At 40.8% G+C, this 27,384-nt stretch overlaps 1 protein-coding gene across 1 annotated transcript in view; it reads right to left on the bottom strand.

Annotated features, from left to right (window-relative positions):
• Positions 1 to 495: 495 nt before the first annotated feature.
• The window catches only part of SYNJ2 (synaptojanin 2), a 64,921-nt gene continuing 38,032 nt past the window's right edge, over positions 496 to 27,384 (bottom strand). The window contains exons 12-27 of the mRNA XM_062488878.1: positions 25,500 to 25,691; positions 23,314 to 23,398; positions 21,916 to 22,056; positions 18,840 to 19,032; positions 17,007 to 17,165; positions 16,635 to 16,791; positions 14,587 to 14,704; positions 12,597 to 12,815; positions 11,248 to 11,326; positions 9,694 to 9,862; positions 9,153 to 9,302; positions 6,416 to 6,550; positions 5,284 to 5,396; positions 4,432 to 4,540; positions 2,971 to 3,173; positions 496 to 1,272 (exon numbers count right to left, since the gene is read on the bottom strand). Of these exons, the coding sequence (XP_062344862.1) occupies positions 496 to 1,272; positions 2,971 to 3,173; positions 4,432 to 4,540; positions 5,284 to 5,396; positions 6,416 to 6,550; positions 9,153 to 9,302; positions 9,694 to 9,862; positions 11,248 to 11,326; positions 12,597 to 12,815; positions 14,587 to 14,704; positions 16,635 to 16,791; positions 17,007 to 17,165; positions 18,840 to 19,032; positions 21,916 to 22,056; positions 23,314 to 23,398; positions 25,500 to 25,691 (2,999 nt within the window). The remainder of the gene's footprint in view (positions 1,273 to 2,970; positions 3,174 to 4,431; positions 4,541 to 5,283; positions 5,397 to 6,415; positions 6,551 to 9,152; positions 9,303 to 9,693; positions 9,863 to 11,247; positions 11,327 to 12,596; positions 12,816 to 14,586; positions 14,705 to 16,634; positions 16,792 to 17,006; positions 17,166 to 18,839; positions 19,033 to 21,915; positions 22,057 to 23,313; positions 23,399 to 25,499; positions 25,692 to 27,384) is intronic.

Genomic DNA, 27,384 nt, shown 5'->3' with positions numbered 1-27,384 from the left:
GAAAACCAGGGTGAGTTTTGGAAACTTGTAGCAGAGCAATACCAGTGTTACAGCTGTTGTTATACTGGTGTACATTCTCCATTTGGATGTTCATTCCAGAATAACTGTGGCAACCTAACTCTTCAAAGTAATGATGCTTTATTTCAAACAACAGAAATTGATTAAAATACATATTTCACAGGAAAATGCTTTCCTTAATGTCTTTTTTTCCATGCATCATTATGTGTTCTTACATATGATCTGTACCTGAAATGAAATAAAACATCTTAAGATGGATTAATAAAAAGAAATAACTTAGAATAAGGAAGTTTTTAAATGAACTGTAGGTAATGTTAGGTTGTACATACTCTGTATACTTCCCTCCAGGGGCTGTATTTTAAACACGAAAATGAAATGGACATGGACAGATGATCTATTGCATTAAATAAAAAAAGATTTATTTTTTGTTTTGCGTCATAATTATGATTTCTTTTGCAACACTAAGGGAGCAAAATTTTACAACTCTAAATCAGTATTTGTTTTCATTAAAGTATTTTTGTTTTGTTCTAAGACAGGCAGTTTGTTGAACCCTTCTGCCACTGCACTGCTGTCTTCATCATCACTAAATGTAACCCAGTGACTGAAATCTTTCAGATTGGGGTGATTTAAATTTTCTGAAGTGAGTGCTGGAGAAGTAGCTGATGGTGCCTGTATGGAAAGAGGGAAGGAAGAATGTATGTCAAGGTCCAGAAGATTGGTGTTCTCTGGAAGGGAGCTGGTATCCAGTTGTGGATGCTGGCCTGCTGGTGCAGAAGGGCCCTGGAGCTTTGCCATCAGTTCTGCAGCACTTGGTGCCAAGGGCTGAGTGGTGCTGGTTTCTAGGCTGGCAGAGGCTGTGGGACCTGTGTGAACAGGGCCGTGAGTCTGGGGGCAGGACCCAGGGTTGTTGTTGTTGGAGTTGAACAGTGACCCACTAAAAAAGGGGCTGTCACTGCTCTGGAGAACTTGGAGATGAAAAGCTGCAGGAGCTGACTTCTTTCTTCGTGGTGGCACCTTTGGGGCAAAAGGAGCATTCTGGGGAGGCAGTACAATGGCCTCAGCTGTGCTTGCTGACAGGGGCTGTCTTTCACTGCTGCCCCTGCTCTCCTGTGGCTTCCCAGCTTGTGTTCTGGGTTTAGGGACTGGAGTGATCTTGGTTGGACTAAGAATAGCTCCAGCTTCTAGATGGGGCTCTAGCAAGCCAAAAGGAGACTGTGCTGTCTGTTGGTCGAATTGTTCTTCTGGAGACATGGCCTGAGGAGGAAATGGAAGAAGAAATGTGGTAACAAAAAAGGACCTTAAACTCTGAGTCACTAACTGGTGCAAGTCTAATTGACAGCATTACTAAGAAAAGCTGACAGTCCTGGAAGAAAAAAAAGCAGTACAAAGAGCAGGTTTGACAGCACAGTTCTCCACTGTACCTGCTGGGCTCTGGGCTCATGCACTGTGCCTTGCAGTCACCTTCAGAGAGCTAGGGAAGGACCAGGACTCTACAACCTCTTCACTCACAGCTCTGTCTGACCATCTCTCTTTCAGGTTAGGATTTTGCTCTGGGCCAAATTAACACAGTTCTGAGGAATTATCTATTTGTTACATCTCTCTGCTGACTAATATTACTTAAGCAAGATGTCATAGAGAGGCCCATGCCTTTAGGTGCAGCTTATTTGGATAGGTAAGGTTGAAGGAGAATTAGCTTAAGCTAACCCAATACATGCATTAAGGGCTCTGTCCTGTCTCACTGATGCTGGCAAATGAAGATAAAAATAAGCTCTCAAAGTCCAGTCTAGCATACATCCAGCATTTAAAAGCATACAAATAAGCCCAGCTCAGTCTAGGAGGGCAATGACTGCTTCAGATTTCTCACACTGTGTGACTGAATGAAAGCATTTAAATTATTTATTACTCCTGCATAGTATTAAAAGATAATGTACAGGCTTTTTCATGCAGGCAAATATATTTAGTCAGTATCTCATGCTGCACATATCTTTTGCCACTTCTTCCTATGTGCTGTTAAGTTCCCTACGTTTGACTGTGGTAGAGAGGGATTGGGCAGATGTTTTCAAGTACACAACTCCCACCTGACCCCCCTCAGATGGAGGAAGAAGTGGAATTCCAGGGCAGAGTCAAACTGAAATAGATCTGTTCCTGCAGAAGCTCTCACATAACTAACACCAAAATAGCAAACCCTCTCAGCACCATTCAAGAGTGACCTGGGAATGGCGACAACTTAAACAAAACAAACTGACTGCTCCTTGGCACAGACTGTGCTGTCTGGGTTGGGTTTTTTGGTGAATCTGCTAAGTAAAAGATAGCACTAAGTCCATTACAGAGAAGCGGTGAGTGCCTTCACCAAAGGAAGGTAAGGCAGGAGCCCTAAAAATTTAGAAGTGAGATGTTGTCTAAGGAAGAATATAAAAGGTTATATTTGCCTTTCCCTTGTACTCAAATTGCTTTACAAATTAGATTATAATTTTAGCAGCTCTAGAGGTGAACTATTGTCTCCCTCATAGAGACCTGACATATATTAAAACCTGAACACCTACAGCTTTGCATTTTTGAGAACATGAACTCTTGAGTAGACTCCAGAATTCAAACTGAAAGGCTGAATCCCATTACAAGGTATGCAAGAAAGGCAAGAAAGGACACAAGACACAGAACTGAGGAAGAAGCTGCCTCAAATCTTCACAGAGCAGACCACTCACTGTCAAAAGAACAGATGAGTCTTAAATCCTGACAAGGTTTAGACAAACCAGAAAAGAGAATGGCTTGATGAACAGAGAAGCTGAATATGGCTCTCTTTCCAATCTTTCTTGCATTTTTATGCCCTGGTGACTAACACACAAAATTATTCCAGCACCTGCTGACATGACAGAAGTTCCTGCAAAAAAACAACCCCTCCATCATTCACACTGTGTAATGGAAGCTGGATGCATTTTGCTGCAACTCTCTTACATTTTCCACCTTGACTCCAGTTCTTTGCAGGGGCACTGGCTTCTTTGGAGTTGGAACTTTGGGTGGTGGACGATGAGGCACAGGCACCGCTCCTGCCTGCGGCCCTTGAAATGATGCTGACTTTGTGATGCTGGGAAGAGTCTCGGGTTTGGAAGAAGTTTGGTTTTTGGTTGGAACAGGCTTTACTGCATCTTCCTGTACTCCTGAAAAGCAAAACCAAGTATGGCATCTCAGCCTGATCAGAAGATCAAGATAATTTCTTTCACAACCACGTTTCCCAAAATGTTCATGCCTATAGGGCCAACTCAGGCCAAGAAGGTCAGTTTTAGAACTAAGCACAGACCTTTGCAAACCTGTAACATCTCTAATAGGCTGTTATGGAAAAACTTCCCTGTCTGAAATAACTTCATGCCAAACCAGCAGTGCTGTGCCACAGTTTGGTAAGGTTGAAAAAACACTGGCTGGGGGTTCAGGAGTACTGGGCTCAAGCTCTGAGCGTACTTTTGCCATTATCTGGAAAACAAAATTAACAATGCCAAGTTCATCTTCTAGAGTACTTTGGAAAAAACTGTAAATACCAACTGATCGTACAGTGCAAGGGACTGGAAGTGATGATGACCAGACTAGTTTTCTTACCCCAACCAAGTGAATGTGAATTTCAAAATCAATGGAGAGTAAATCTGATTTCAAAATGAAATGAACAGCACTAAGGAACAAACATCAAGATGCCTTTATAGTATTTCATTCAACAGAAATGAAAAGGGATGGTTTTCTGCTAAACTGAGAGCCTTGCAAATTCAGGTAGCCATTTTCATTCATACAGCATCAGCAGAAAGACTGCATGCAACCCTGGGGGGTACATTCACAGTATCTACGTTAGTTTTGTGCTCTAACTTGCCCTTCCAAGAAGCTCTCTTCTCCAGGGAATACACAGAGAGCCTAAGCACAGAGTAGCCTTTTAGCTTAGCTATTCAAGATGAAGTAGTGCAAGGTTTTATCTGGGTTACAGCTATACTTGCTGTCCAAATGTGAACAGAATCCAGATTATTTCTCCTAGAGCTGCATTTGCTGTGTAGTTCTGCTTGGAATAGTGAGCATTCAGTAAATAGAGCAGCAAATATCCTTTATGCAAGTCTGAGCTAACACAGGCACCATCCGTTTAGTAAAATACCATCTTTATATTTCCATTTGTCTGACTAAATCCAGACATAAATAACCCAAGGTTCTCCTAGTAGCACGTTCTACAACAAAATATAAACTTTCAATCATCTTGAAAATATAAAATTTTAATCATCTTAATATTATCAGAACTGACAGAGAATACTATATACAATTTTGCAAGAATGTGTTCAGGTGAAATTCTGAATAGGAATATGTGCATCTGGGCTATGGTGAGATGAATAAACCAACAGTTTTCTTTATTTAAAGATCTTTAGAAGTCAGTTAGAAAGTTGTGCTTACCTCCTTTGTTCTCCATAAGACATCTAATAGCTTCTTCTGCTTCCTCAGCTGTAGTTGTTTTGATCTGCTTGACATTGTAAGGTTTGCTTATTCCAGTCCGGACTTTGGGCTTTAAAAAAACATAGGAGAATGAGTCTTCTTGAGAGAACTGATTTTTCTTGTACACCTCTAACTTTACAGCTAAGCTCATACACCTGTAAAATTCTGCTCTTGCAAGTGGCTATTCAGTGACCTATAAATACTAAAGAAGTGGGAATCTTTTAGCAAATTGTACATCTTTGCTGCCAGCTGACAGAAGGCCAGTGCCTGTGTGCCACAGCTAGTCCCTTAGCCATCCCTTGTTCAATGCATTAGGGTCCTCATCCAGCAAGACAGGAGTGAGGAGACATTTCCACATTCTGGTCTTGGTTTCCTCAGGGGACTAATACAACTTGCTGCCAGTAGTGAAGACTTTTCCTGCATTCTGGGCACTAGCATGGCCCAACAAAACAGAGGTGAGAAAATAATTAAATCATACAATGATGGTGTTAAAAAATCAAGTTAGCATCTGTCAGAAAGCAGCAACAGTGTTTTCTGGCACTGTTTAGCAACAGTGCTAAATCTAGTCTTACGTCATTCATTCTCTGTCCCTCTTTGGCCTTCCTAACTCCTGTTAATTCATTAACATTTTTCTGTTGCCTAACAGGGCCTACAGTTTAGTATTGCAGTACAAGAAGTTAACTTTGCTTTTTCAGCTCAGACATGTGATGGACTTCTTTCCTTGTATGACAGGTGCATCCTGTATGTGATTCTTCGTGTGGCTGGGAGGGATGAGGACAATGCCAAGGGGCCATGCTGAGCAGCAGGACTCACTGGCTGCTGAGGGGCTCCAGGAAGCAGCTTTGCCGTTGCCAGGATGGAGCAGGTGGAATGGCTTCCTGGAGAGAGGGAACCATCTGAGGGGGACTTTTTGCCTGATGTTCCAGCTGGAAGAGGAATAAAAAATGGCTTTTTACATTCAAGAGCTGGTACAAAATTTTATCTGCAATGGAACAAAACCAGTGTGCATACCATCACCCTCTAAAAATCTTGAACTGTTTCAGGAAGAAGTTTTGTAGTTAGTCTTTCTTTCATTTAATTAATTAGATAGCCTCAGCTGAGCATTAACATTGCATTCTAGGGACAGAAATACAGATACCAGTGTCAGCACTTCTGTGCAACAGACTCAAAAATGAATGGGAATAATCCTAAAGGACTCATCTTCTATCAGGTGATCTTCACAGAATTTCTAATTTAAGTCTGGAATATGTACATGAAAGGGAGACTGTGGGCAAGAAAAACATGATGTATGGCTTGTCTAATATAGGAGGCAAAGATGATTATGCTCATCTAGCAATCAGCTTTCATCCAGAAGTAGCTATGAAAACAGGAGCAGCACAGTTCTGGATGTCATCTCAGGGGAGCAGAGCTTAGGTAATGAGCATCATTTCCATTCGTGCCGCACTGAAAATCATAATCCACTTTGCATTTCTTTCATAAACACATGAATTGCTTGCGAAGAAAGGAGAACTATCCAGATTAAGTATTTTGTCAAAGGTTTTTTAAATTCTGATTAAGATTAATTCAGAATCCAAGAATTCAGAATGCAAGAAAACACTTCAGAAGTCAGCAGCATAAGTACCGATATCTTTATTGCCACAAAGTGGCTGCTCAACTTGCTAACCTGAGTGGTGAGCTAGTATGAAACATATGGGCTATTCTGTCCTGACTACTGACTTTTTTTTTTTTTTTTTTTTTTTTTTGTGGAGCACCTGTCATCCTGAAGACATACTTCTCCCATTACTAATGGCAGTAATGCTCAGGCTGGAACAGGCTGGGAAGCAAGTACAAGTCCCTCGACAACATGACATTTCAGAACAAGGTACTACTTTCTTTGTCAGCCAGACATGGCAGGCAAAAACTGTTCAGCAGGGGCCAACACCACATTAAAGAAAGTTCAACTCACCAGGAGGGGGAGGCCTCTGTGGTGGCTGAAGTGGCCGAGGCCTGGTAGGAATGGACAGAGACCTGCTTGGAATCCGCCGCCGGCATTCCCCACTTCCCTCCAGCTCCTGCTTCAAATCGGCCAGGTCTGCATCATCTAGGGTCATTTTTGAAAGTGTCTGCATTAGATACACACTGGGTGAGGGGCACCAGACCTGAGAGGTCAGGAGACAGATGATTATAAATGGCAAGCCTCAGCCAGGTCTCTCAACAACAGGACAGCTCCATTCACTTTTTTGCTCTCCTCTGAAGTCTGCCTGCTCCCACTGCAGGAAACAGCTACCCTTTAGTCAAATACCTCTTTCTTTCTCTTTCTCTTTCTCTCTCTCTCCTTTTCCACCATTTATTAGCTGTTTGCACTAACACAAAGAATTCCTGCATCTGATTCCAGGGTTACTGGGCACCTTTGTTAGATTCTGAAATTTTCACAGCCAGACTTAGTGGCAACCTGCTGCCATTCAAACTGTTATGGCTAGTCATGGCGAATTCCTTGCTTTCCATCCCAAACACAGGTATTCCATTTGAGGATTAGACACCTTTTCTTGCACAGGACAGCTGTTTTTATACCAGAGGAAAATCTGTCTGAATGGCTCAATCATCACGTCTCTGCTTCCCAGCAACATCTCCTAACAGGTACAGTGGCCTCAATCTGCTAGCTCTTGGCTGCACCTTAGATCACTAATTACTCAGTCTTTCATCTCCTCTAAGCCTTTACAACAGCTGGAGAGGGGAGAAGTATGGATTGCTTTATTCTCCATCTGCTATAGTGAGGACTTTCATTTCAGTCCTCTCACCCTGCCATGGCTGCCTGCTATGCAGCTCTTGTTCTTTACAGCTCCAAGATTCACTGGGTTTAGTTTTGTCCCTATGTTTTGGAGACATGGGGAAGGAATTATGCGGAAGCAGTCTCTTGCACTTCAGGCATTTGTAAACAAGTTCTTGTTTTTCAGCAAGCTGTGCTCTGCAGGGAATCATGAGCTGCCTCACAGCTTCCTGCTCCCACTCAGCAGCAGATGGCAGCCACAGAGACAGAGCCTGTGGTCTGCCCAGCCCGCCCTCCCCGTGCTCTCTGCATTTTTAGTACTTCTAAGCTGCAGATACAGGCTCCTCAGCAGGACCCAAGGAAGCATGCAGGCACCTGGAGGAATGGTTTGAAGTTCTGGCAGTAAAACTGAACACCACAAAAGTCAGCCATTACCACTCAATTCTGCCCCTGAAAGGCTGCTGGCAGGGACATCAGTTTTGTGAAGCTGTGCCCTTCCCTGACCTCAGAAGCACACACACACACTATTGTGCCTGTCACTGTTTTCCATCTGTGTCTACCATCAGCTACACAGTCATCATACCTTCAGTTAGGAATTACTCAGGCAGAATTGGAAGCTTATGAAGGAATCTGAAATTGCAGACACTTTAAGATTAATTGAATATATCATATTTTGAGTTATGTGAGATCATGACCCCACCTTGACCTCCTCCAAACTATACTCCATAACCTCGATTTACTTTGTGATATTTTTTGTGGAGAAGAGTCAGTGTGGGTGACAAGACTCACTGCAGTTCTCTGTGGCTTAATGAATCATCACACAGTAGGCCAGAGGTGCTTGGAGGGCAAGGCACCCTATAATACAAAGTGATTGACTTCACAGTATTTAATAATGACCGATTACTCCTTGACTCAGGGATAGGCTTTTGAGTCTGGTCACACTGAACCCAGCCTATGACTCAAGGTGGGCAAGAAAGCCATAAATCATTCTGTTTGGAAAATCTGTCTGTGTAAGTGTATGAATTTAATTTAATCTTTTTGAACTCTACTTATGACTCAACCTTTGAAGGTATTGAAAGTTTTCACTTTTATGTCACAAGACAAAGCACTTCTAGGAGAGTGCAGAATGACAGCTACTGAATCACTTGCTGTCACAATGAGTTGTTTAATACATATCCCAGCCTGTCAATGCTTGGCCACTGAAGCATGTCCTGGTCACATCCCATTGTAAGACTACAACTGGCTCAGCTAGTTCTTGCTGCAGTTTTCATCAGTTTTCTCTCCACAACTTTATCTTCTTTTTAGCAAGTTACTTCACAATAATGTGCAAATGAGCCAGGTAACCCAGGAAAAAGGTAACACAATTATGAAGAACCTAAAAATAATTATATATATATATATATATATACATGTATTCGATGAACTTTGTTTCCTTCAGAAATAAATCAAATGGGAACAAAGGAGTAACTTCAGGCCTCTGAAGTAATTTGAACACAACCTCCCAGCTTACAGCTGACTGCTCAGCCACTGCTACTGTTCAAAGGATAGAATTGAGCCAATCACTGAATCAACAGGATTCTTATGGTTTGATTTTGCTTTGGCCCTCACCAATAATAAAATAGCATGCCTTTTTTTGTTGTACATTCTGGTGCCAAACAACATCAAATGCATAAAAAGATTTCATTTCCTCTGGCTAGAAAAGGTAAACCAGCCTCCCTTGCCCTAGCCAAGAGAGGAGAATCTAAGTCTGATCATTTGCACTGCTGTTATCATGCCTGAGGACCTCAGTTACAGTCACTAACTCAAGGGGAGTTGAGCATGAATAGGTACTACAGGAGAACCCAGAATAAAAACATAAATGAACAGGGAAGTACATGCAACAGGAGAACAAACAACAATCCTTTAGGTTTTACCTTAAGGAAGGTGGATACTTTACCTCTATACAGGTGAGGGGTTTGTCCAGATTTGTTTGAAAGAGCTACAGATGCACAGTGTCCAGGGCGCTCCAGCATATCTTCTCCTGTGTCTGTTACTAGGTGTTGACACAGAGCATCTTCTAAATAATCATCTTCATCCTCTATGTCACCTGGATTAAAATATTAGATTAAAAAGAATTAATGAGCAAATTCACTCTGTCTCTCTACACTATCAATTAATTAATCTATACTATCAGTTAATTTAGTATATAGGTTGGGCAAGATTCTTGTGTAACCACCCCATGTGTTTCATTGGTTTGTTTCTACAGACAGTTGTACCATACACTGGATTTGCTAACATATGACACCAAATTGACAGGATGACCTAACAGCTCTATGCCCAGGCACAGTCAGGTCATGGCTTTAATTACAGTGATCTTTTTAAGAAGCATGGCTTCATTACAAATTAAGGTGCCACTGACACTCATACTGTACTATCTCTGTGCAACCAAAGTCAGCAAAGCAATTTCTCTCTACTTTGCTTAGAAACACATTGCTTACCTTCTGACTCATAGTCCAAACTTGAGAAGTCAAAATTTTCTTCCAGAAGATGGGAGTTTGCTGTGGGGGACATGGGGACAAAGCTGTCTCGTTTTCGAGCAATTTCCTCCTGAAGGCCCTTCAGCCAGTCCTTAGTCTTGGGCTGGATCTTCACTGTTCTGCCTCTCACCTAAGCACAGAAAGAATTGTTCCCCTTTGCCAAGCACCTTCACAAAATGAAAATGCTTGAACAGAATAAGATAAGCAAGTGCTGCCAGCCTGTTCAGAATCACACAGATCACAGATTCTGAGTTGGAAGGGACCTAGAAGGATCATCAGATCCAACTGCTAGGGAATGGCCCAAGCAGGCATTCAACCCAGGACCCCAAGCATCTTGCTCTGACCAAGTTGTACATCTGCTTCAGAAACTGATGCGACTAAAGCTTCACTTCAGAAGCTAAATGGAAAGGAAACACTCTTCTTACTCCACTAACCAAGTTTTCAGACTGCAACAATATTCTTGAAAGAAATGAGCTTCACAACTCAAAAGCACAGCTGCTGCATTTGGGAAATACTGGAGAAATAGGCGAAACGTCAAATATTGTCAAAACAACACTGGAATAGCAATATTGGAATGAGAAGGTGGTATTTTTGAATCAACAGCTTTAAAACACACAAGAGTTTTGTACTGCTACCACCTGTAAAGAGACTCTGACCAGAAAATCTCATCTATGATGTATATGGAAGGTGTATTTTCAAACAGATTAAGGCTTCAGCTGCTTATGTGTGTTGCTCTATGACATTTGGGGTGAAATGCAGACAAGCCAGAAGCTTTGACAGGAAAATAATTTTGAAAAGTTCCCAACTCAGATTCCCAGAGCCTTCACATACTGTGTGCATACAACTGTGTTTCAGTCTGTGCTATAAATTACATCAATGGCAGGAGTCAAACTAGAAGATAAAACTGCAAATATGAAAGAAGAATGAGAGTGAAATCCATTACTTAAGCATTAGGCTCACAGGGCAGCCCCACAAACTGCTCTTTCAACAGGGGATTGATGATTGGTAGAATATGTGTGTGGGAAGGAAAAGCAGGGGGTGGGAATGAAAAGAAGGGGATGGGAAGGTGAACGCCTACTGCTAATGCTGGATTTGCCATGGAAGCAAATGAATCATGTTGTTACAGCTTAGCAGAAGGAGCCTATTTGATACACTGGAGAAACAAAAAATCTCCAATCCACAATCATGAGGATGCTTTGGCAACAGTATAAAGTCACACAGAATGTCAGGAGAACTGCTTGAAGGAGCCACAATCACAAACAAGTGGATGTGTTCTGCAGTGGTGTCAGAAACCAGACCCTAAGCACTGCTTGGGACCCATGAAAAGTCACCTCATGCCATCCTGAAACTAAAATACTGCATTAATAGCCTCAGCAGATGTGGGACTTCATGAGCACTAACTGTCCTCAAAATAACGCTACTTGATTTAGTTAGAAACTTAAGTACTTCATTCTAAGCAACAACTTCTGAGAAATTTGTTATAAAATTATTATCATAGGTTTGAGAAAGTCTTACTTTGGCACCATCTATATCCATCACACGAAGAGCTGACTTGCTGTCTGCAAATGTCACCAGCATTTGACCTCCACAGATCCTAGTGAAAAAAGGGGAGAAAAACAATTTTATTTTACCATTGATTAAAACCCTTTGAAGGCTGTCATGATAGAAAACTATCATATAGATCAATATACAGGATACACATGCAGTGCTATGCATTTTAGTTTATTTGCATTTAGGTTTTAGTTGCATTTTCCTTCACAATTCTACTTTTTGAGGAGAAGCAGGTGATCTATGAATCCCAGCTGGGCTCCTCTTCTCCCCAGTCATCCCTTGTGTGACCCCAGCACCCTGCCCTTTTCTGGATCACCCCTGGAAAGGACAAACATCTCAGCAGCTGTTGACAGGACACCCAGTCCAATATCTACACTCCCTCTGGACTAACTTCCATGGTTCTGCATATCCTTCACCTCAGAGGACATGTGATGTTCTCAAGGAGTAGTATTTCACCAGGATCTAAGCAATTAAAAACAAAACACACCAAGAACTATCCACCAAAACATGCTATTTTCTTGCTCCTTTTCTTCACAAGCAAGGGGGTGCTGCTTTTCCTGCATGGCTGCTTTTGAACCCTCATCTTATATTGGTACTTCATAAAACTATACAACAACAGGTTATCAGCCTTCTCCACTAATAAATGAATCAAGTAAATATGAACAAGTTTTTGGCAGTGTTTCCCAGAGGTCAACTGTTAGGTCTTTTGCTTGTATTTCTCAAAACAGAAGTCTCACAGCTGTGCTGGAGCCCTGTAGAGAATCAATCAGAATGAAATTAAGCTGCTCTGACAGAAGGTATCACACTCTCCCTCTCAAACCCAGTAGGTGATAGCTCTGCAAGAAGCCGTACTGTTAACAAACAAGCAAAATGACCCTCAACAGGAAGGAGAGCCAGCCAGGAAATCCTGCCAAGTGTGAAAGAGTGGTGGAAAGAGAGCAGACCCCCCCCCCCCCCACCCCCCCCCCCCCACCCAGAGGAGTTGAAGCAGGGCCTGAGGATCCAGCAGAAGCAGCAATGCTTGGAAGTAAGGCCTGAATCTAACGATGATGACTTACATCAAACTCTCTGCTTCATGGTGTTGTACTGAATAAAATTCTCTTCCACTCAGATAAGACAGCTGTTGGATTATTTCTTTAAAAGGTTGCTGAGAGGTATAAGATATTCAAAACACTTGCATTCAATTTCTAATGAAGTGCAGTAAAGGAGTTCTACCTACTTCCTTCCAATACAAAGCTAACTGTCAGGACAAAAAGGATCTTCTTGTCTGTGGTTTTTAATAGATGCCATGCCATTTCAGATCCCAAACTCACCTGACCAGAACAACAGTGCCATAATCCTCAAACATCTGCATAAGCTCTGTACGCAAGTCTTCAGGAAATTCATTTTTCTCTTCAGGTGTTGGTGATAGCAGATTTACCACTACTGTGGCATCCAGTGGTCCCTGGAAAGATGACACTTCTCGGAAAACACTGTCACGGGCAGCTTCATTAACTTCCTGAACTTCCACTTCTACAATAGCTAACACTGGCCTACATAAAACAAAGGAAAAGTACTTATTTAAAAATAAGAAGAGCTTATATAAAATTAAAATCTATATAAAGAAGGAGGACAGGTAATCTTAATTTTTTTCTGCAGCAGTCAACATCATGCCTTGAGCACTATTAATTATATTTCCCAGTCCTGCATTAGCTGAACCTAACAGTGAAGACACATCATATGTGAATCAAAATAACAGTTGTATGCAGCACTTGTGGTAAACCTACAGACAAAAAAATACCAGGATACTTCACTCATTATCAAACAGCTGTGGCCCCAAATATCTATAAATCATGATGGAAATACATAATTTCTGTTAAACAAGGCCACATATCTTCTTCCAAAAACTAAGGACAAGGTATTCTAGATTTATAACATTGTCATGTAGCAAATATGTGTCAATCCATTACACTATAAGCAGTCAACACTGCAAACTTACTTTTTGAGCTATTTCTTACAAAATTTCTTTGTGTGTTAGATCTGAATAAAATTAAGAGAGCTGTCTGAAGGAGCAGCACTCATCTCACCTCAGTGGGTGCAATCCACATTCTCAGATTTTTCACCTGCACATACACACAGAGCAGTGACTGAGATGGTTGCTCTTACAACTGTGTCAAAATTGCTGCCTTCTACTTGCAATAGACCTGGCTCCTGAATACACATTACCAGAACATATGAAAGCAACAACAGCAGGGCAAGAAAGGGATAATAAGGGGGGAAAATGTATAGGAAGCATGAACTATTTCCAAAAGCATTGTAAGTCATAATGCATTTCTGTATGTCACAAAGATACAACTATACCCTTTTTCTAGCACAAACCTTGGGAAAGCAAACCTGCTGACTGTAATTAAGAACTAGCTTTTGGAGTCAAGTTTGCTGAAATAGAAAACCATGTATAACAGTCATGTTTCACAGATTACATCCTCAGGGTCCTATATAATGAGAGCAGCAGCTCCACTGTGCTTTGCAGAACACAGCAATGTCAGAGCCTTGACGTAGAGAAATTGATTGCAAGAGGTATGTTCTTCCATTGCTAGAGGAGCACAGAACAGTCCTGGCATGCAAGACCACCACCAGAAGCACACAGACAGCTACTGGGGGTAATATTGTAGCATTTCCACAAAGCATGCAAGGGGTGAGACAAATACTCTGAATGTAAGGGACTTTTCAAAGTGAATTTATTACAGAATTTGTTTCTCAGAAGTGAAGCAGAGAACAAGTTTATCAAAGTACAGGTCAGTCACATCCCTTAAAAGAAGTTAATAATACAGACCAACCAGAAGCATTGGCCTTTGATTTTTCTACCTTCTCCCATCTCCATTTTTAAAGGAGGCACAGAAGCCCCACACTTGAATACTGTGAAGAGGCCAAACTTGTCCCCGTGTGGCCTGCCTTACGCCTCTTCAGACCACAAGTCAGTCCCAACCTCCTCCTCTCCTGCAGCAAGCTGAGTGAAAATCCATCAGAGCAGCTCCCTTAGGTATCAGAGCTTTTCCAAAACTAAGCAACAAAAAACTCAGTTTTCTATACCTCTTGCTGCAACTTATCCAACTCTTGCTGCAATCACTGTGCAGGAAAAATAACCACGTGACTGTAGATACTTGCCACACTGATATAAAACTCACCATGAGAGGAAAAAACCCATCAAGCAGATACTGGACACAGAACAACGGTGTAATTTCTGTTTATATCAGAGTTAGTCCCTCACTCTGAAGGTGTAATTCAGCATGACACATTTTAACCTCTCTCTTATTGTTTAGTTACCTGTGGTCGGACGCTTGCAGCTCTGCTCTCCCATAGTACATCAAGGCTCCAGGGGTCCAAGTGTGCCTGACCTTAGTATCAGCACTCAGATCACTGTCCAGAAGATTGATCTCTCCAGCTATGCAGCACAAAACATGATTTAAAACTCACTCAAATCTAGTTTTACTAACAGTTAAACATTATTTTATTAGGAAGTTCTCCACAGACCCTAGTAGTGGGACATGGGGTTTTTTTGTTCTTGTATATATATCATTCAAAGAAGAGCTCATATCCTACAAGATCTATCAATCAGAAAGAAAAAAAAAGAGAAAGAACTGGGAGTGCAACTGAGACAGCTGATCAGTAGGGTAAGACACTTGCAAAATTGTTGACCTGAGTGTCACCCAATTATCTGTACAACATGAGTTGATAGAGACAGTATTTCACCTCCTACCTAAACACTGAGCATAAAACCAGATACTGTACTTGGAAATTATTTTGCAAATCTGAGTATTAGACAGAGACTGGAGAAATAATACACAAGAGATAGGAGAAACCAAACCCCTGCAAATCCAACCTCTAAATAATTCCATTGCAACCCATTAAAGTGACAGAAAGTGCTCCAGACATTATGCTAGAGTGAGGTACTCTATCGTTGTTAGTAACAAGGAAGTTTTTAGGTCACTGTTTGAATGAATGGATAACTCTGTCCCTCTTTTCTGTGAAGCTCAAAATGAGTTAATATGGAATATGGCATTTCCTCCTAATCACTCACACTGGGGCTACACTTTCTTCTCATAAAGCGAGCAGTCATTTAGCCTATAATAACAATAAGAATAACAATAAGAGCTGAGAGGCAGAAGAGCCTTGCCACCAGCAGTAACAGAGAGGAACTCTGGCAGCAAACTAAGAAAGCTTTGCAGGGCTGGGAATGTACCAGTCAGTGATGGACCCATGTGAGCCAGCTGTGGGAGGCCTGCAAACTCCAAAGAAAGGGACCTGCCTTGAATCTTGCAGACCAGCTAGTCAGGTCCCATGTGCTGTATATACTCCAGCTGTAAACTTCCCCAGGGGCAAGTTTTGCCATGCAAAATAAGGAATATGCATTGGAAAAGCTGAAGGGTGTTCTTTATCCTAAAATGAAAATAGTCAGCACGAAAGGACTGTTTAAACTTCCTTAATATGTCTCATACAGCTTTTCTTTCTTGGATTGCATCTCTATAAATGGTTTAGGCTCCTCATTTTACTTAGTATTTCATTCCTTAGATAAGAGCAAATAACTGTATCATAATGATATATATTCTCTCATTGCCCTAGTTTTGCTTTGTAGTTTTTACACTTAACCTAGTCATGGTATGACTTAGATTCCAAGATGAAATTTCCAGGCATGTGAAAAACTACATCTGCAGGCACAGACCAAATTAATTCTCCAGCAATTACACTCTTAATATGAATTTATTCAGATTTTAGAAACACTGGGGGATAGATGTTCCTGCAGACTGAGAGAATGATTATGAAAACTATCCCTGGATACGCAAAGAAATACCTTTTATTTCTTAACTGTAACTTTTGAATAATGAGTGAAAATGGCCTTTCTGTTGTGTTGGCCACTCATGAATTCAAAGTACTTTATTAGCACTAATTAATGAATCTTCCCCCAATTCTATAAATGAGCAGAAATATTCTTAAGAATTACCAGTACAGAAGAAAATCTCTGAAAACGGTTTCTACATCTACTGAGAACTGCAGTGTTAACAATCTAGCCATTATAACACAGGAACTTTATGTAGACTAATGATTCTGTTGAAACACAACAGAATTATTTCTGTATTACTACAGCTGGGCTGTTTTCAGTTCCTCAGTGGGCTTCCAGCACCTTTTTGATCTGTAGCATGGAGCCTTTGTTCACACACACAGGAAGAAAGAGCCTTCTCTATCTCTGACACTTAATCCAGTGAAGCTGAAAGAACATCTGCTTGAGTAAAGCACCACTAACTCGATTAAATCCCCTTAAGTAGGTTCTAGATGAATTCTAAAACAACTTACAGATAAAGAAGGATCCTACATACCTGTTTTTTCAAAGGGCAGTTTCTTTCTCCACCAAAGCACTCTGTCAGTCCATGCTGGGGTTCTGCACTTATCACTCGTATCATAAGCCTCCGAGCCAACGTCGTATTTATATGTTGGTCCAAAATTAATAGTCCCTTCATGGAAGTCTTTAAAAATCTAATTAAATAAAGAACATCTCTAAGTTACAGATGAGGAAGGTGCCACCATGACATATCGACTTCCTCACAAACAATATTCTGACTTTTAAACCAGTTGCTGCATTCAAGTGCTACAAACAAGGGTCTGAAAACACAACTTCTTCACGCTCTCAAGGAACAAGAAAGACGTGGCCAACATGCAGTTATTTAAGAAAATGAGACACACTGCCTTACTTTTCCACTGGATTTTTGCTTCTGTAGTTGATCAAATTCCAAAAGTCTCTTCCAATCTTGACGTTTGAGAAAATAAAAGACTTCTTCATACGTTAGATCAATGCGATAGTTAAAATCGCCACACCAGAAGACATAGTCATGGGAAAACATGTTCTGCCCCTAGTTTTGAGGTACACAATACTGTTAATGTTAAATCACATTCATGAAAACACCTTTAAAATGCACTGAAATGTAGCACTCAGTCTCTCTGAATTACAAAATACTGGACCTACTTGTCACAATTTATTTATCAAAATTCATTTTGTGATAAAATAGAATGGCTCTTTTACTGTCTTTGGCAACCCACTGAGCTGAATTTTGTAAACAAGAATGTCTTACCCCTCTTTCCTGAAGGTATGTCTAAGCTGGAACCTAGCTGTATATTCCCAATTTGTCTGTCATGAATATTCAAAATGTATGTTTGTTTCCCTAACATTTCACATGCATATATTTGCATATTCTAAATATAACACAAAATGTGCTTCTGGTACCAAGGCAAATTTAGCAACAAGCTCCTGAGTAAGAAGAACAAGCTCCAAATTTGATCTTATGTGCACATCACAGCTTTGTAGGGGTACTGAAATCAAACATCAATGAAAATTCACTCCAGTTCTAAATTTAGTATCCATCCTCTAACCAGTTTTGGTTTGTTTTTTTTTTTTTTTCCCCTTCCCATTTCAGATATAAGCCTCCAAACCCCAGAGATTCATAAGGGAAACGTTCCAGACTGTGGCAGTCACAGCACTAGAGGGCACTCTTTATATGCATTATACACACATGGTACCTTAAGCTGTTTTCAGTGTAAAGGACATCAAACAGTTAACAAGGTATTAGAAGGAAAAACTACCATAAGCACAACTTTATGGCCATTTGGAACAGATCTTCTTTGCAGGACGTCCAGTCTGTCAGTATTAGCTCCTACATAAACCAACTGATTGATATGCTGCACGTGCCAAGCCTCTAAACCTTACAAACAACAGGAAGGTAACATTTTATGCTTTGCAACCTAAATGTCATTTTTTGCTGAAATACACAAACTGGTCCAATCCCTTCCTGGCTTAGGGCCTTTTCAGAGAGGTCCAAGAAAGAATTGTGGAAATTAAAGCAATAAACATTAAAGGAAGCAAAGGAGTCCTGCTATCAATTCCCATGGGTTATCTACTGGCCTAAGGAGACAAATTAGAATTAAAACACTAGGGTGATTGATTTGACACAATTTAGGGGAAAAGTTATTCATGCAGACCAGTGGTGCCTACTTGCCACGCTCTGAAGAGAAGCCAGCAGTTCCTGGAGAGTGACACATTCACGAGGACAAAACGAAGGGAACAGAGGGTACCATGTCAGTGCCCCAGGACTGATCTATCATACCCAGTCAGAAGCAGCCAATGCACTGCTGCACTGAATGGCATGGATGATCTTTCAGGAATTCTCACTAACTAGAGCCAGCAAGAGCTATCAATATCATGCTCTCCAGTTCTAACAACAATCATCTAGACCTTAACTGCTCAAAGCCAAGGACCTTTCAAGCACTGTACCAACTCTATTTTTTGAAAGGATTAGTACTTTTGTAAAGCAAGTGCAATATTGCATGGTATCTAGTCTTTTGTGAAAAATGCTTCACTGTTTTTTATTTAATTTTTTTAATTGCTAATATTTTCTTTAACATTTTCTTTCATGGTATTGAGATGCCTTCTTTGATGACTTGTCATCAAAGGCAGCCCTAGACCAGCTGTTGTGATGTAAAGATATCACCTTTATCTCCAATGTTTTTAGCACACATACATCTACACTTACCATTGGGAAGCTGAGTTTCTGCGTGATTTCTTTATAATCTTCATTCCTCTCTTTCACCTGTGTCTGCCCAGCAGTCAAGTGACTGCATACAAAGCAGAAACTGGTACTATAGAACTGAAAACGAATGCTCACTGCCCCTTTATTCCCAGCTTTTCCTCCCATTCCTGTTTTCACGGTGTCTATTGCTACGTCCCTGCATTAAAAAAAAATAGAAAGACAACAGAGTAAAGGGCTTCAGGGACAAATATTCAAGTAACTTTAACTGCAACATAAAGGGAAAAAACAGTTTACAATGCCATGTCTTCTTCCCTCTCAAAAGCATGCTGCTTTTAGGCACATCTTTTAGTTTCTTGATGTTCATGTACTAATGCTTCAAATTAAGTATAATACAACAGTTGAGAAATAAAACTATTTGAAAATATTTTTCTCCTTTTCTTGTCCCTTCCAAGCAGACCAGAAAGATCTTTATGAAATAATGGGAATTTCTACAGAATATACTTTTCAAGTTTACCTCTACCATGATCCTTAAAATATTGACAATAACTAAATTTACTACTAAGCTTCCTTTTACTTTTGAACATATGGGAATCTGCTTTCCAGACAGTTAACAATTTACTGTTCATATGTGTTGAAACCGAACTTCACAGTTCATGATGGATTTTTCATTTGATTAAAGAGCAACAGATCAGAACCCATAACTCATTAAATCAGATGTGATAAAATCAGAGATTATTTGATACAACTATTTATATGTAACTTCTCAAATGAGTTCTGTACTGAGGACAAATTGCTTAAGGTCTCCATGTTGCTAATTACTCAGTATTTCAGTGTGATGATTAGCACACAGTTCACTACAGAAAGATAACCTGATAAAGCAGACCACCTGCTCTCAGGGTAATTTCTCCCAAATAGCCAGACTACTCCAAGAACAAAGCATGGCTGTCCGATCAGATAAGTAAATGATGAGATCATTGTTGTAGCCAACCCCAACACCGTGTATAGCTTTCCCAGGGAGAAAATTTTACTTTCCAGAGAAAACATCAAGAAGAGCTGACTAGAATATGACTGATTTTAAGAAGACACACACAGAAAACTGGTAAGTCTTATTTGAGTTATTCTCAAATTCATGATCTAAATGATGCAAGATGTTACAAGGTCTCATTTCCCCACCCCCTTCATTTTTTCTTCTCTTCCTCCCCTGTCTTTTGTACCTTTTCTCTCTCTCTTTGATTTCCTGTCTTTTCCTGGCAGCAGGACACCACCAGAAGACACCCTCAGGGAGGCAAAGGAGGAACATCAAAGTTTTCTATGAAACAATGGGTTTTAAGCACTCCTATAGAAGCACTTCAGTCTTTTCACTCTAAAGTTCTCCCTTCCTATGCCTGCCTACCCAGCTCCTGACTGGTATTCAAGTTGTTATTCAAAGGGTATGCTGAGATAACCCACTGTAAATTCAACTGCTTGTATTTTATCAATCCTTCCACTGATGTATAAACCAGCTATTGTCTCATTATTTTCTATTCGCTATCTTCTGTCTAAATCTCTTCAATCTCTGTAAGCACAGAAGCATTTTTTTGCACTTCTGATCATTTTTCCTTCCCTTTCCTAGACATGGGAAAAAAATATGCAAGCACACAGGTTGGGTGTGATTACCCTCACATAGTAATACATTTGCGTTAAATGATGAAACTTGGTCACTAAAATCAAACCCTTCCCCTTTTTCTCTTGGGTTTCAAAGGGCTACATGCAATTTCTGGCAGTTTGACAACTGCAACAGAACCACTGTGCTGTTCTGCTTCCAATTTCCATTTAAAATATTAATTTCCTACTGGATTACTCAATTTTTTGTAAGCTGGGTAAAAAGTCAAAAACTGATAAAAACACTTCTCCTCTGGACTGCTTCATATCAGCAAAAAAACCTAATTCCTTAAAATAATTTTGAAGAAAGATTACTGGAAATCAGCAAAGCAAGACTATTTGTTACCTGGATTGCATTGCTATATCTGGCCTACAGCACCTGATGTTGCACAAGCTCTGTTCTGAGGTCTTCAGTAGACATGAGATCACAGGGAAGAAAGAGGCAGCTTTTGATATTTTAATCACAAAATGCAGTGGCCAATCAGTGCCCTAATAGGGGGTAGAGGAGTACCTGGACCTCAGGGCTTTAAGGTCAGACAGATGCCCAAAGATAGTTTTGGCTAATTATTAACTTCCTAACCATTTACATTTAGCCTGCATAATTCTTTTACACTTAGCCTGCACAATTCTTGCCCACAGCAAAGGCATTTTAATGCAAGTATCTCCATAGGTTGGTAATCTAGGAGGAGTTTGGTCACTCTCCAGGGGTCGCTGAGCTAGTAAGCAGAGGATACACAGCTCTGCACACTCCTGACTGCACACACAGTTCTGGTTCTCATGACATCTGGGACAGACAAACACTTCACAGGTTCTCTTACCTCTCAATTCTATAAAATGCCAAGGGACAAAATAAGGTCTCTTTCCCCCATTCTTTTCAGGTCTAGAACCACCCCTGCTTCCACAAGAAAACAGTATGCACAGGGCTAGAAGTAAAACCTGCCCTTCAGGCAGAGGCAGGCACCTGCCTTCACTCAGTGCATCAAACACTCTTGGATTTACTAGCCCAGGTCATTCCTTTCCCAGAAAGACAGCACCCAAACAGGGTGCTCCACCCTGACAGCCCACCTGGAGCATGCCTGGGTTTTCAGCTAACTGGAGGAAGACACTGGGGCTGCCTGGCCTTTGTGCCACCAAGGGAGACGGACTCCAGCCTATTGCTGTTTGGAAGCATGCCTCTCCTCCATGCTGAGCAGGTTTGCATGACTCCCACCAAGATGAGCAAACCCCTCCCCCCCATATTCTCTGGCCACACTCCAACACCAGATGTTACTGAAAACACAGGTTGGGTTTCAGGGTTTTTTTTCGTTTGGTTGGTTTGGGGTTTGTTGTTTTTGTTAGGTTGGTTTTATTTTGGGGTGGTTTTATTGGTTTTGGTTTGGTTCGCTGGGTTTTTGGGTGGGTTTTTTGTTTGGTTTGGCTTTTTTTTTTTTTTTTTTACCTGATGAAGGGGACGTGATATGGTCGAACAAAGATGAAAAGACAAACACCAACAAGCTGTGCTGATGTCAGCTGAATGTAGCGATGTGTCCTGGAAATAGCTTTTTGAAGCTGCTCTCCCCACATTTTTCTATTTGTTGTACTGGAACAAACATAAAATCATTTAATGGAATCCAAACAAACCACATACAGTCAATAAAATGAACAGATTAACTCTGCCTTAGGTTTACAGATATCCCATTAGGCAGTAGAACTTGAAGTGCTGTAGAATGCATGGCAGAGACCGATAATAACTCCTTGTAAGCCAGCCTAGGGTTAGCAGGGTCAGTGAGCCCAGGCACAGCACACAAACACAGTTATCCTGCTTTCTGGATGTGTGAGGGATTTTGTTTACTATGCTTAGAAACATACACACTCACATGACATTGGATACACCCATTCACTGGGGATAACTGGGAGCTGATTACAGCAATCATAACCATAAAAACAAATTTCCATATCAATCTCACGACTTGTAAGATTTCTTGCGCTCACAGTGGAGAGATCTTAGGATTTTTTTTGACTGGAAGGTGACTATCTACTCACAGCTGTTGGCTGTCCTTAGCTAAGATCTGTGAATAGCTGCATATATCTTCACTTCAGTGAATCTAGCTTTTTCTTTTCTCCAAAGTCAACATATCCATGCAGATATACTGCCAGCTCAGCAGCAAGACTAAGCACTGCTGTAACTTCTCATTCCCAAAACAGACAACTAAGTGGCCATCCTGATGAATAAGCATTGGAAACATTATCTTCAGGCCTCCACCTCCATTCAGATTCTCAGGGACCAGTAAACACAACAGCCTACTGCACATGCTGATACGCCAACCTTAGGCTTTGCATTTAACATTTTCTCTAGCCATAATTTTCACAAATACAATTAGTCACAGAGACATTTTTAGACAATTTTAGAATCCTCACATGAATGGCAATTAGGTTTGTATTAACTGAGCACGTTTTTCCAACACCAATCAGGGCTTTAAGGACAAGTGTTAAATCAATCTCAACCATTAGAATTCTTCTCTGCCAACATAAAGACTTAAGAGACTTAGCAAACAGTGTATTCTACTGTACAAAAGTTCACAGAGAAAAAGCATTTCAATACCATCCCAGTGACATTTGTTAATAGGAAACATATTTCCAGTTATGGTTGCAAGCAACAGATTTGGAATGGAGTATTTGATACAAGTGACCATAAAAATTAACATGGCCAGTTCCTTTGGGAAGATAATGTTCTTTTTGTTGGGGTTTTGTTTGGTTGGCTGATTTGGTTTGTTTACAGTTGCAGGGTTTTTTTAGGTTGGTTGATTAGAGGTTTTTGTGTTGGTTTTGTTTGTGTGGTGGTCTTTTTTTTACGTACCTGGCATTCACAATATTCCCTGCACTTAGCTCAACCATCTCTTCAAATCCCACTGCAAATATGTCAGGAGGGCAGTTATCATCATCTGTTGGCAGGAAGGAAAAGTCATACCAGAATTACTATTTTGTTGTTTCTTCTAATGACTTGTATTCTAATTTCTGTCAGAGATCCTTCCTGTAGTTTTATCTTGTGTATCCCCTGCCAAGCTATACATATTCATGGCTCCTTTAATCTAATCTCATAAAACATCCCCTGCAGTTCCTCTGAAATTTTTTCCTGCTTTTCTCCCACCAGCTGGCCTCCATCTCTCTTGCAGGAAGCAGCTCAGAACAGAACATTATATTGTAGCAGTGTTAAGATCTCTGTCTCCCACCAACTCATCACTAAAGCCACAACATCTCACTACTGACCATCTCTTATCCGCTTGTCATTTTACCCAACATGCTCTTCCTTTCTGACACGGTCTCCTATGTAACTGAACTTAATTATCCACACACCAGTATGTCACCTCCATCTCAATGCCTTTAGTAAATTCATCTAGTTTAAGAACGCTTTTGAAGTTTCTTCTTGCCTTCTTTCTTCCAAGTCCTTCTTAGATAGATCACCCTAGAGCACAGTGATGCCCACCACCCCCCACTTCCCCAGCTCTGTGGATATTACTCTAAGGAAACACCAAAGACCAGATGCTCTCATAAAATAGTGTGAAGCAAATCTATTGACCCATTAGGTCTGTCCATTGCCTAAAGAATTTTTTTTTAAGTATTGTGTGTCCACAGTGATAGTAACTTAATTCAACATGAAGATCTAAATACAGACAAACATAGGAACCTAAATCAGATCTGAGTCAGAAATCACAAATAAAAATAAAATATGCAGCAACTCTGTGCAGACACAAGGATGAAACTGGGATGACAGCTAGCCTTCTTTACTTGCTTAACCAGACAAGCACAGCCACTTGTATTTCCCATTAATAATTTTGGACATCTGTCTTTGAACATTTGCCCATTTGTGTAGGCACTGCACTGACATTAACATGGATACAGACATTTGCATGGTCACACCTTAGCCCTGCCCATTCACATAACTCAGCTCTCTTCCAGAAGCTGCTCAGACCTACCATGTCACAGCTGCCTGTTCCATGAAGCCCTGCTCCTCTGGTTCTCTCAGGGGACAGTCTGGCAAGGCTAATACATGACAGGCTCTCAACAAATTTTGGTATTATGGACAAAGTCATGTGCTAACATGTGAAGTGTTTCTGAAACAGACTAGACTGGACTAATCCTTTACCTAGGTTGCTCAGAATACAGGGGTCTGCACTTAATCATATACCACTCAGGAACTAAGAGTTCAAATGAGACAAGTTGTATAAGGGAGCCAAGGATTTGAGGAATGTATTCCTGAGCTACAAGGCTAAGTACAGGACTATGCCTGTGATGCCTGCATGAAACTAAATGTTCCACTGTAACAACAAAAGCACAGGTTTTGCTGTAGTTTTGCAACCACTCAATTTTTAACTGACAGAATGTTCCCTTTTCATTTACCTCAATTAAAAAAAAAATCTGTAAATCAATTACAATACCTGACCTTGTTCCATAAATAAGAAATTCAGCAGCCAATTTCATCAAGCCACAAGCATAAGCATTTTTTATACTGCTAAAGAAAGGAAATATCACCTTCAACAAAGTAAATCTTTTTGTCTGAAGGCTTTGATAGCAACATTTCTAGACAAGCTTGTAGTTCAGATTATACAGATGTGTTTAACTCCAGATGAGAGACCAAGGAGATGCTCTGATGGAACCTAAGCAAGTAGCTTCCACTCACAATAAAGTACAAAGAACAGAGATATGGAAGAAGAAAATTACATACAGGGTGCAGAATAGGCAGATACATCCCATGATGGCATGAAAGAGAGCTCTGAATTCTGATCTGCTGAAGGTTTGAAACAGTCACATGGACTGTTTTAAAGTGTTCAAAGAACCCTGACTCTCAGGAGCTCTCACACACCATTCCACCTCTGCAGGGCAGCGGCAAAAGCATGGAGGAGCTGAATACACCCCTAAGAACTGACAGAAAATGCCCACCAACATGTACTGCCTTTGAAAGGCTGGTCAAATCTTGTGTCCTGACTCACTGTCTCTAGAAATGCCAGCAAATACTCCTTACACATTTTGACAGTGAAATCTTACCTTGAAATTCTGAAACCCCTGAGAGCTTGGGAGAATCCAGCAGCCAGTCTGTCAGCTCACTGGTACCAAGGATGTTGCTTCGAAACTGCTTTCCCCCATTCACATTCCAGGTCCCCGTGGCAACCCGAACACGCTTGGAGCTTGTGAATTCAAACTGACGCTCTGACATGGCCTTCAAAATACTTGGAGTTACTGACACAAGAGGGGAGAGAGAAAGACAGTGTGTAAAAGAAGAATGTGCTGTAAAAGGACAGAAACCATCCACACTGCGGCAGCACAGACACTGTGAAATAATAACATGACCCTAAGGAGCAACAATACAAAAGGTAGGGAATAACTCCTATGGCAATGGCAACAGCTACAAGATAACTGGGGTTGATGTCAGCAATTTCTCTTCCAGAAACCAGGCACCCTTTGAAAGCCTGGGAATGGCTCATGACTCACTTTCAGCTTACATTTTTCTGTACTTCTTCAAGTAATAACCAAAAAATTATTTCTCTCCTATAATCTTTTCAGTTTAGTCTGCAGCACTGTCATGGTTTAACTCCATTGGGCAACTAGTGCTTGTTACTGCTTATCCCAGCCACTCGCTCACTCCCTGCTCTCGCAGTGAAACGCAGGAGAGAATCACAAGAGTAAAAGTGAGAAAACTCATGGATTGAGATAAAGACAGTTTAACAGGACAGAAAAGGATAATAGAATTATAATATACAAAAAAAGTTTGGCACAGTGCCCAGCCAGACCCAAAGCAGCAGCCCTCAGTCAGCTTCTCCCTGCCCCGTGTTTATATACCAAGCATGGCATCATTTAGGATGGAATATTGCCATTTGGAATACGGCATGGAATTGCCATGGAATATGGCCATTTGGAGTTGACTGTCCTGGCTGCATCCCCTCCCAGCTTCTTGTAGCCCTCCAACTTTTTGAATGGGAGAGCATGAGAAGCCTGGAAGTCCTTGGCTTAGTATATACACTATATAGCAACAGCTGAAACCCTCAGTGTGTTACCAGCCTGCTGTGGCTTAAACCCAGCTGGCAACCAAGAACAACACACAAGCACTTGCCCATTCATTAGTCTCATATTAAATCCAAAATACAACATTATACCATACACTAGGAAGCCAGTGAACTCTATTCCTGACACCAGGACAAGCAATCAATTATGTTAGACGTTGCAACTTAAACTGAAGCCCTTAGAAGTTTAGAATGTGGAAGGAAAGATGGAGAACAGCACAATCTCACACCAGTACAAATCTAGCACTGCCATGGCTCTCTAGCTTCATAAGAACTCCTCAAAAAAACTCCTGCTATATTCACTCATTTTTTTCTGAGTATAGAAAATTAGCAGAGTTCTTTTGCTGTCTCAGCAAGTGAACCAGAGTTAATCTTTAACTACTCAAACTGCTTTGGCAGTCAGACACACAGAAGTAATCTATATTTTCCTTGTGGTCGACATCAGGGAACAAGCCCAGGACCGAAGTGGTGCTGAATGGCTCTCTAGAGTAAACTGACCACAATTGTGGGTTAAATGGTCCTATATTTTGCATGTAAATGTCTTCTCAGAGAGAGATGAGTTTATTCTAGATAGGTGCAAACAAATGTGTCCATGCTGTGGACTATTAGGGGCCTGGAATAAAGCAGGAAATTAAGTAAAATAACAGAGATGTGCCTTTAAAGATCAAAATGGCTAAAAGCGTGTGCAAATAGCAAGGACATGACTAAGGAGATAAAAAGGCTGAGTTTAAGAGACTTCCTCAAGACAAACTCAAATAGGACAGACTGGGAATATAGCCCTAAAATCCTTCCCTCTGGTTCAACTCTAAACTGTCAGAGAATATCATTATCAAAGAACAGAAAAACATACTCAAAAGTTCAAAACAAAATAT

This window comes from Cinclus cinclus, chromosome 3, assembly GCF_963662255.1.
Source record: "Cinclus cinclus chromosome 3, bCinCin1.1, whole genome shotgun sequence".
Classification (NCBI taxonomy): domain Eukaryota; kingdom Metazoa; phylum Chordata; class Aves; order Passeriformes; family Cinclidae; genus Cinclus; species Cinclus cinclus.
The sequence above is the reverse complement of the archived record's forward strand: the minus strand, read 5'-3'. Positions and strand labels throughout refer to the sequence as shown.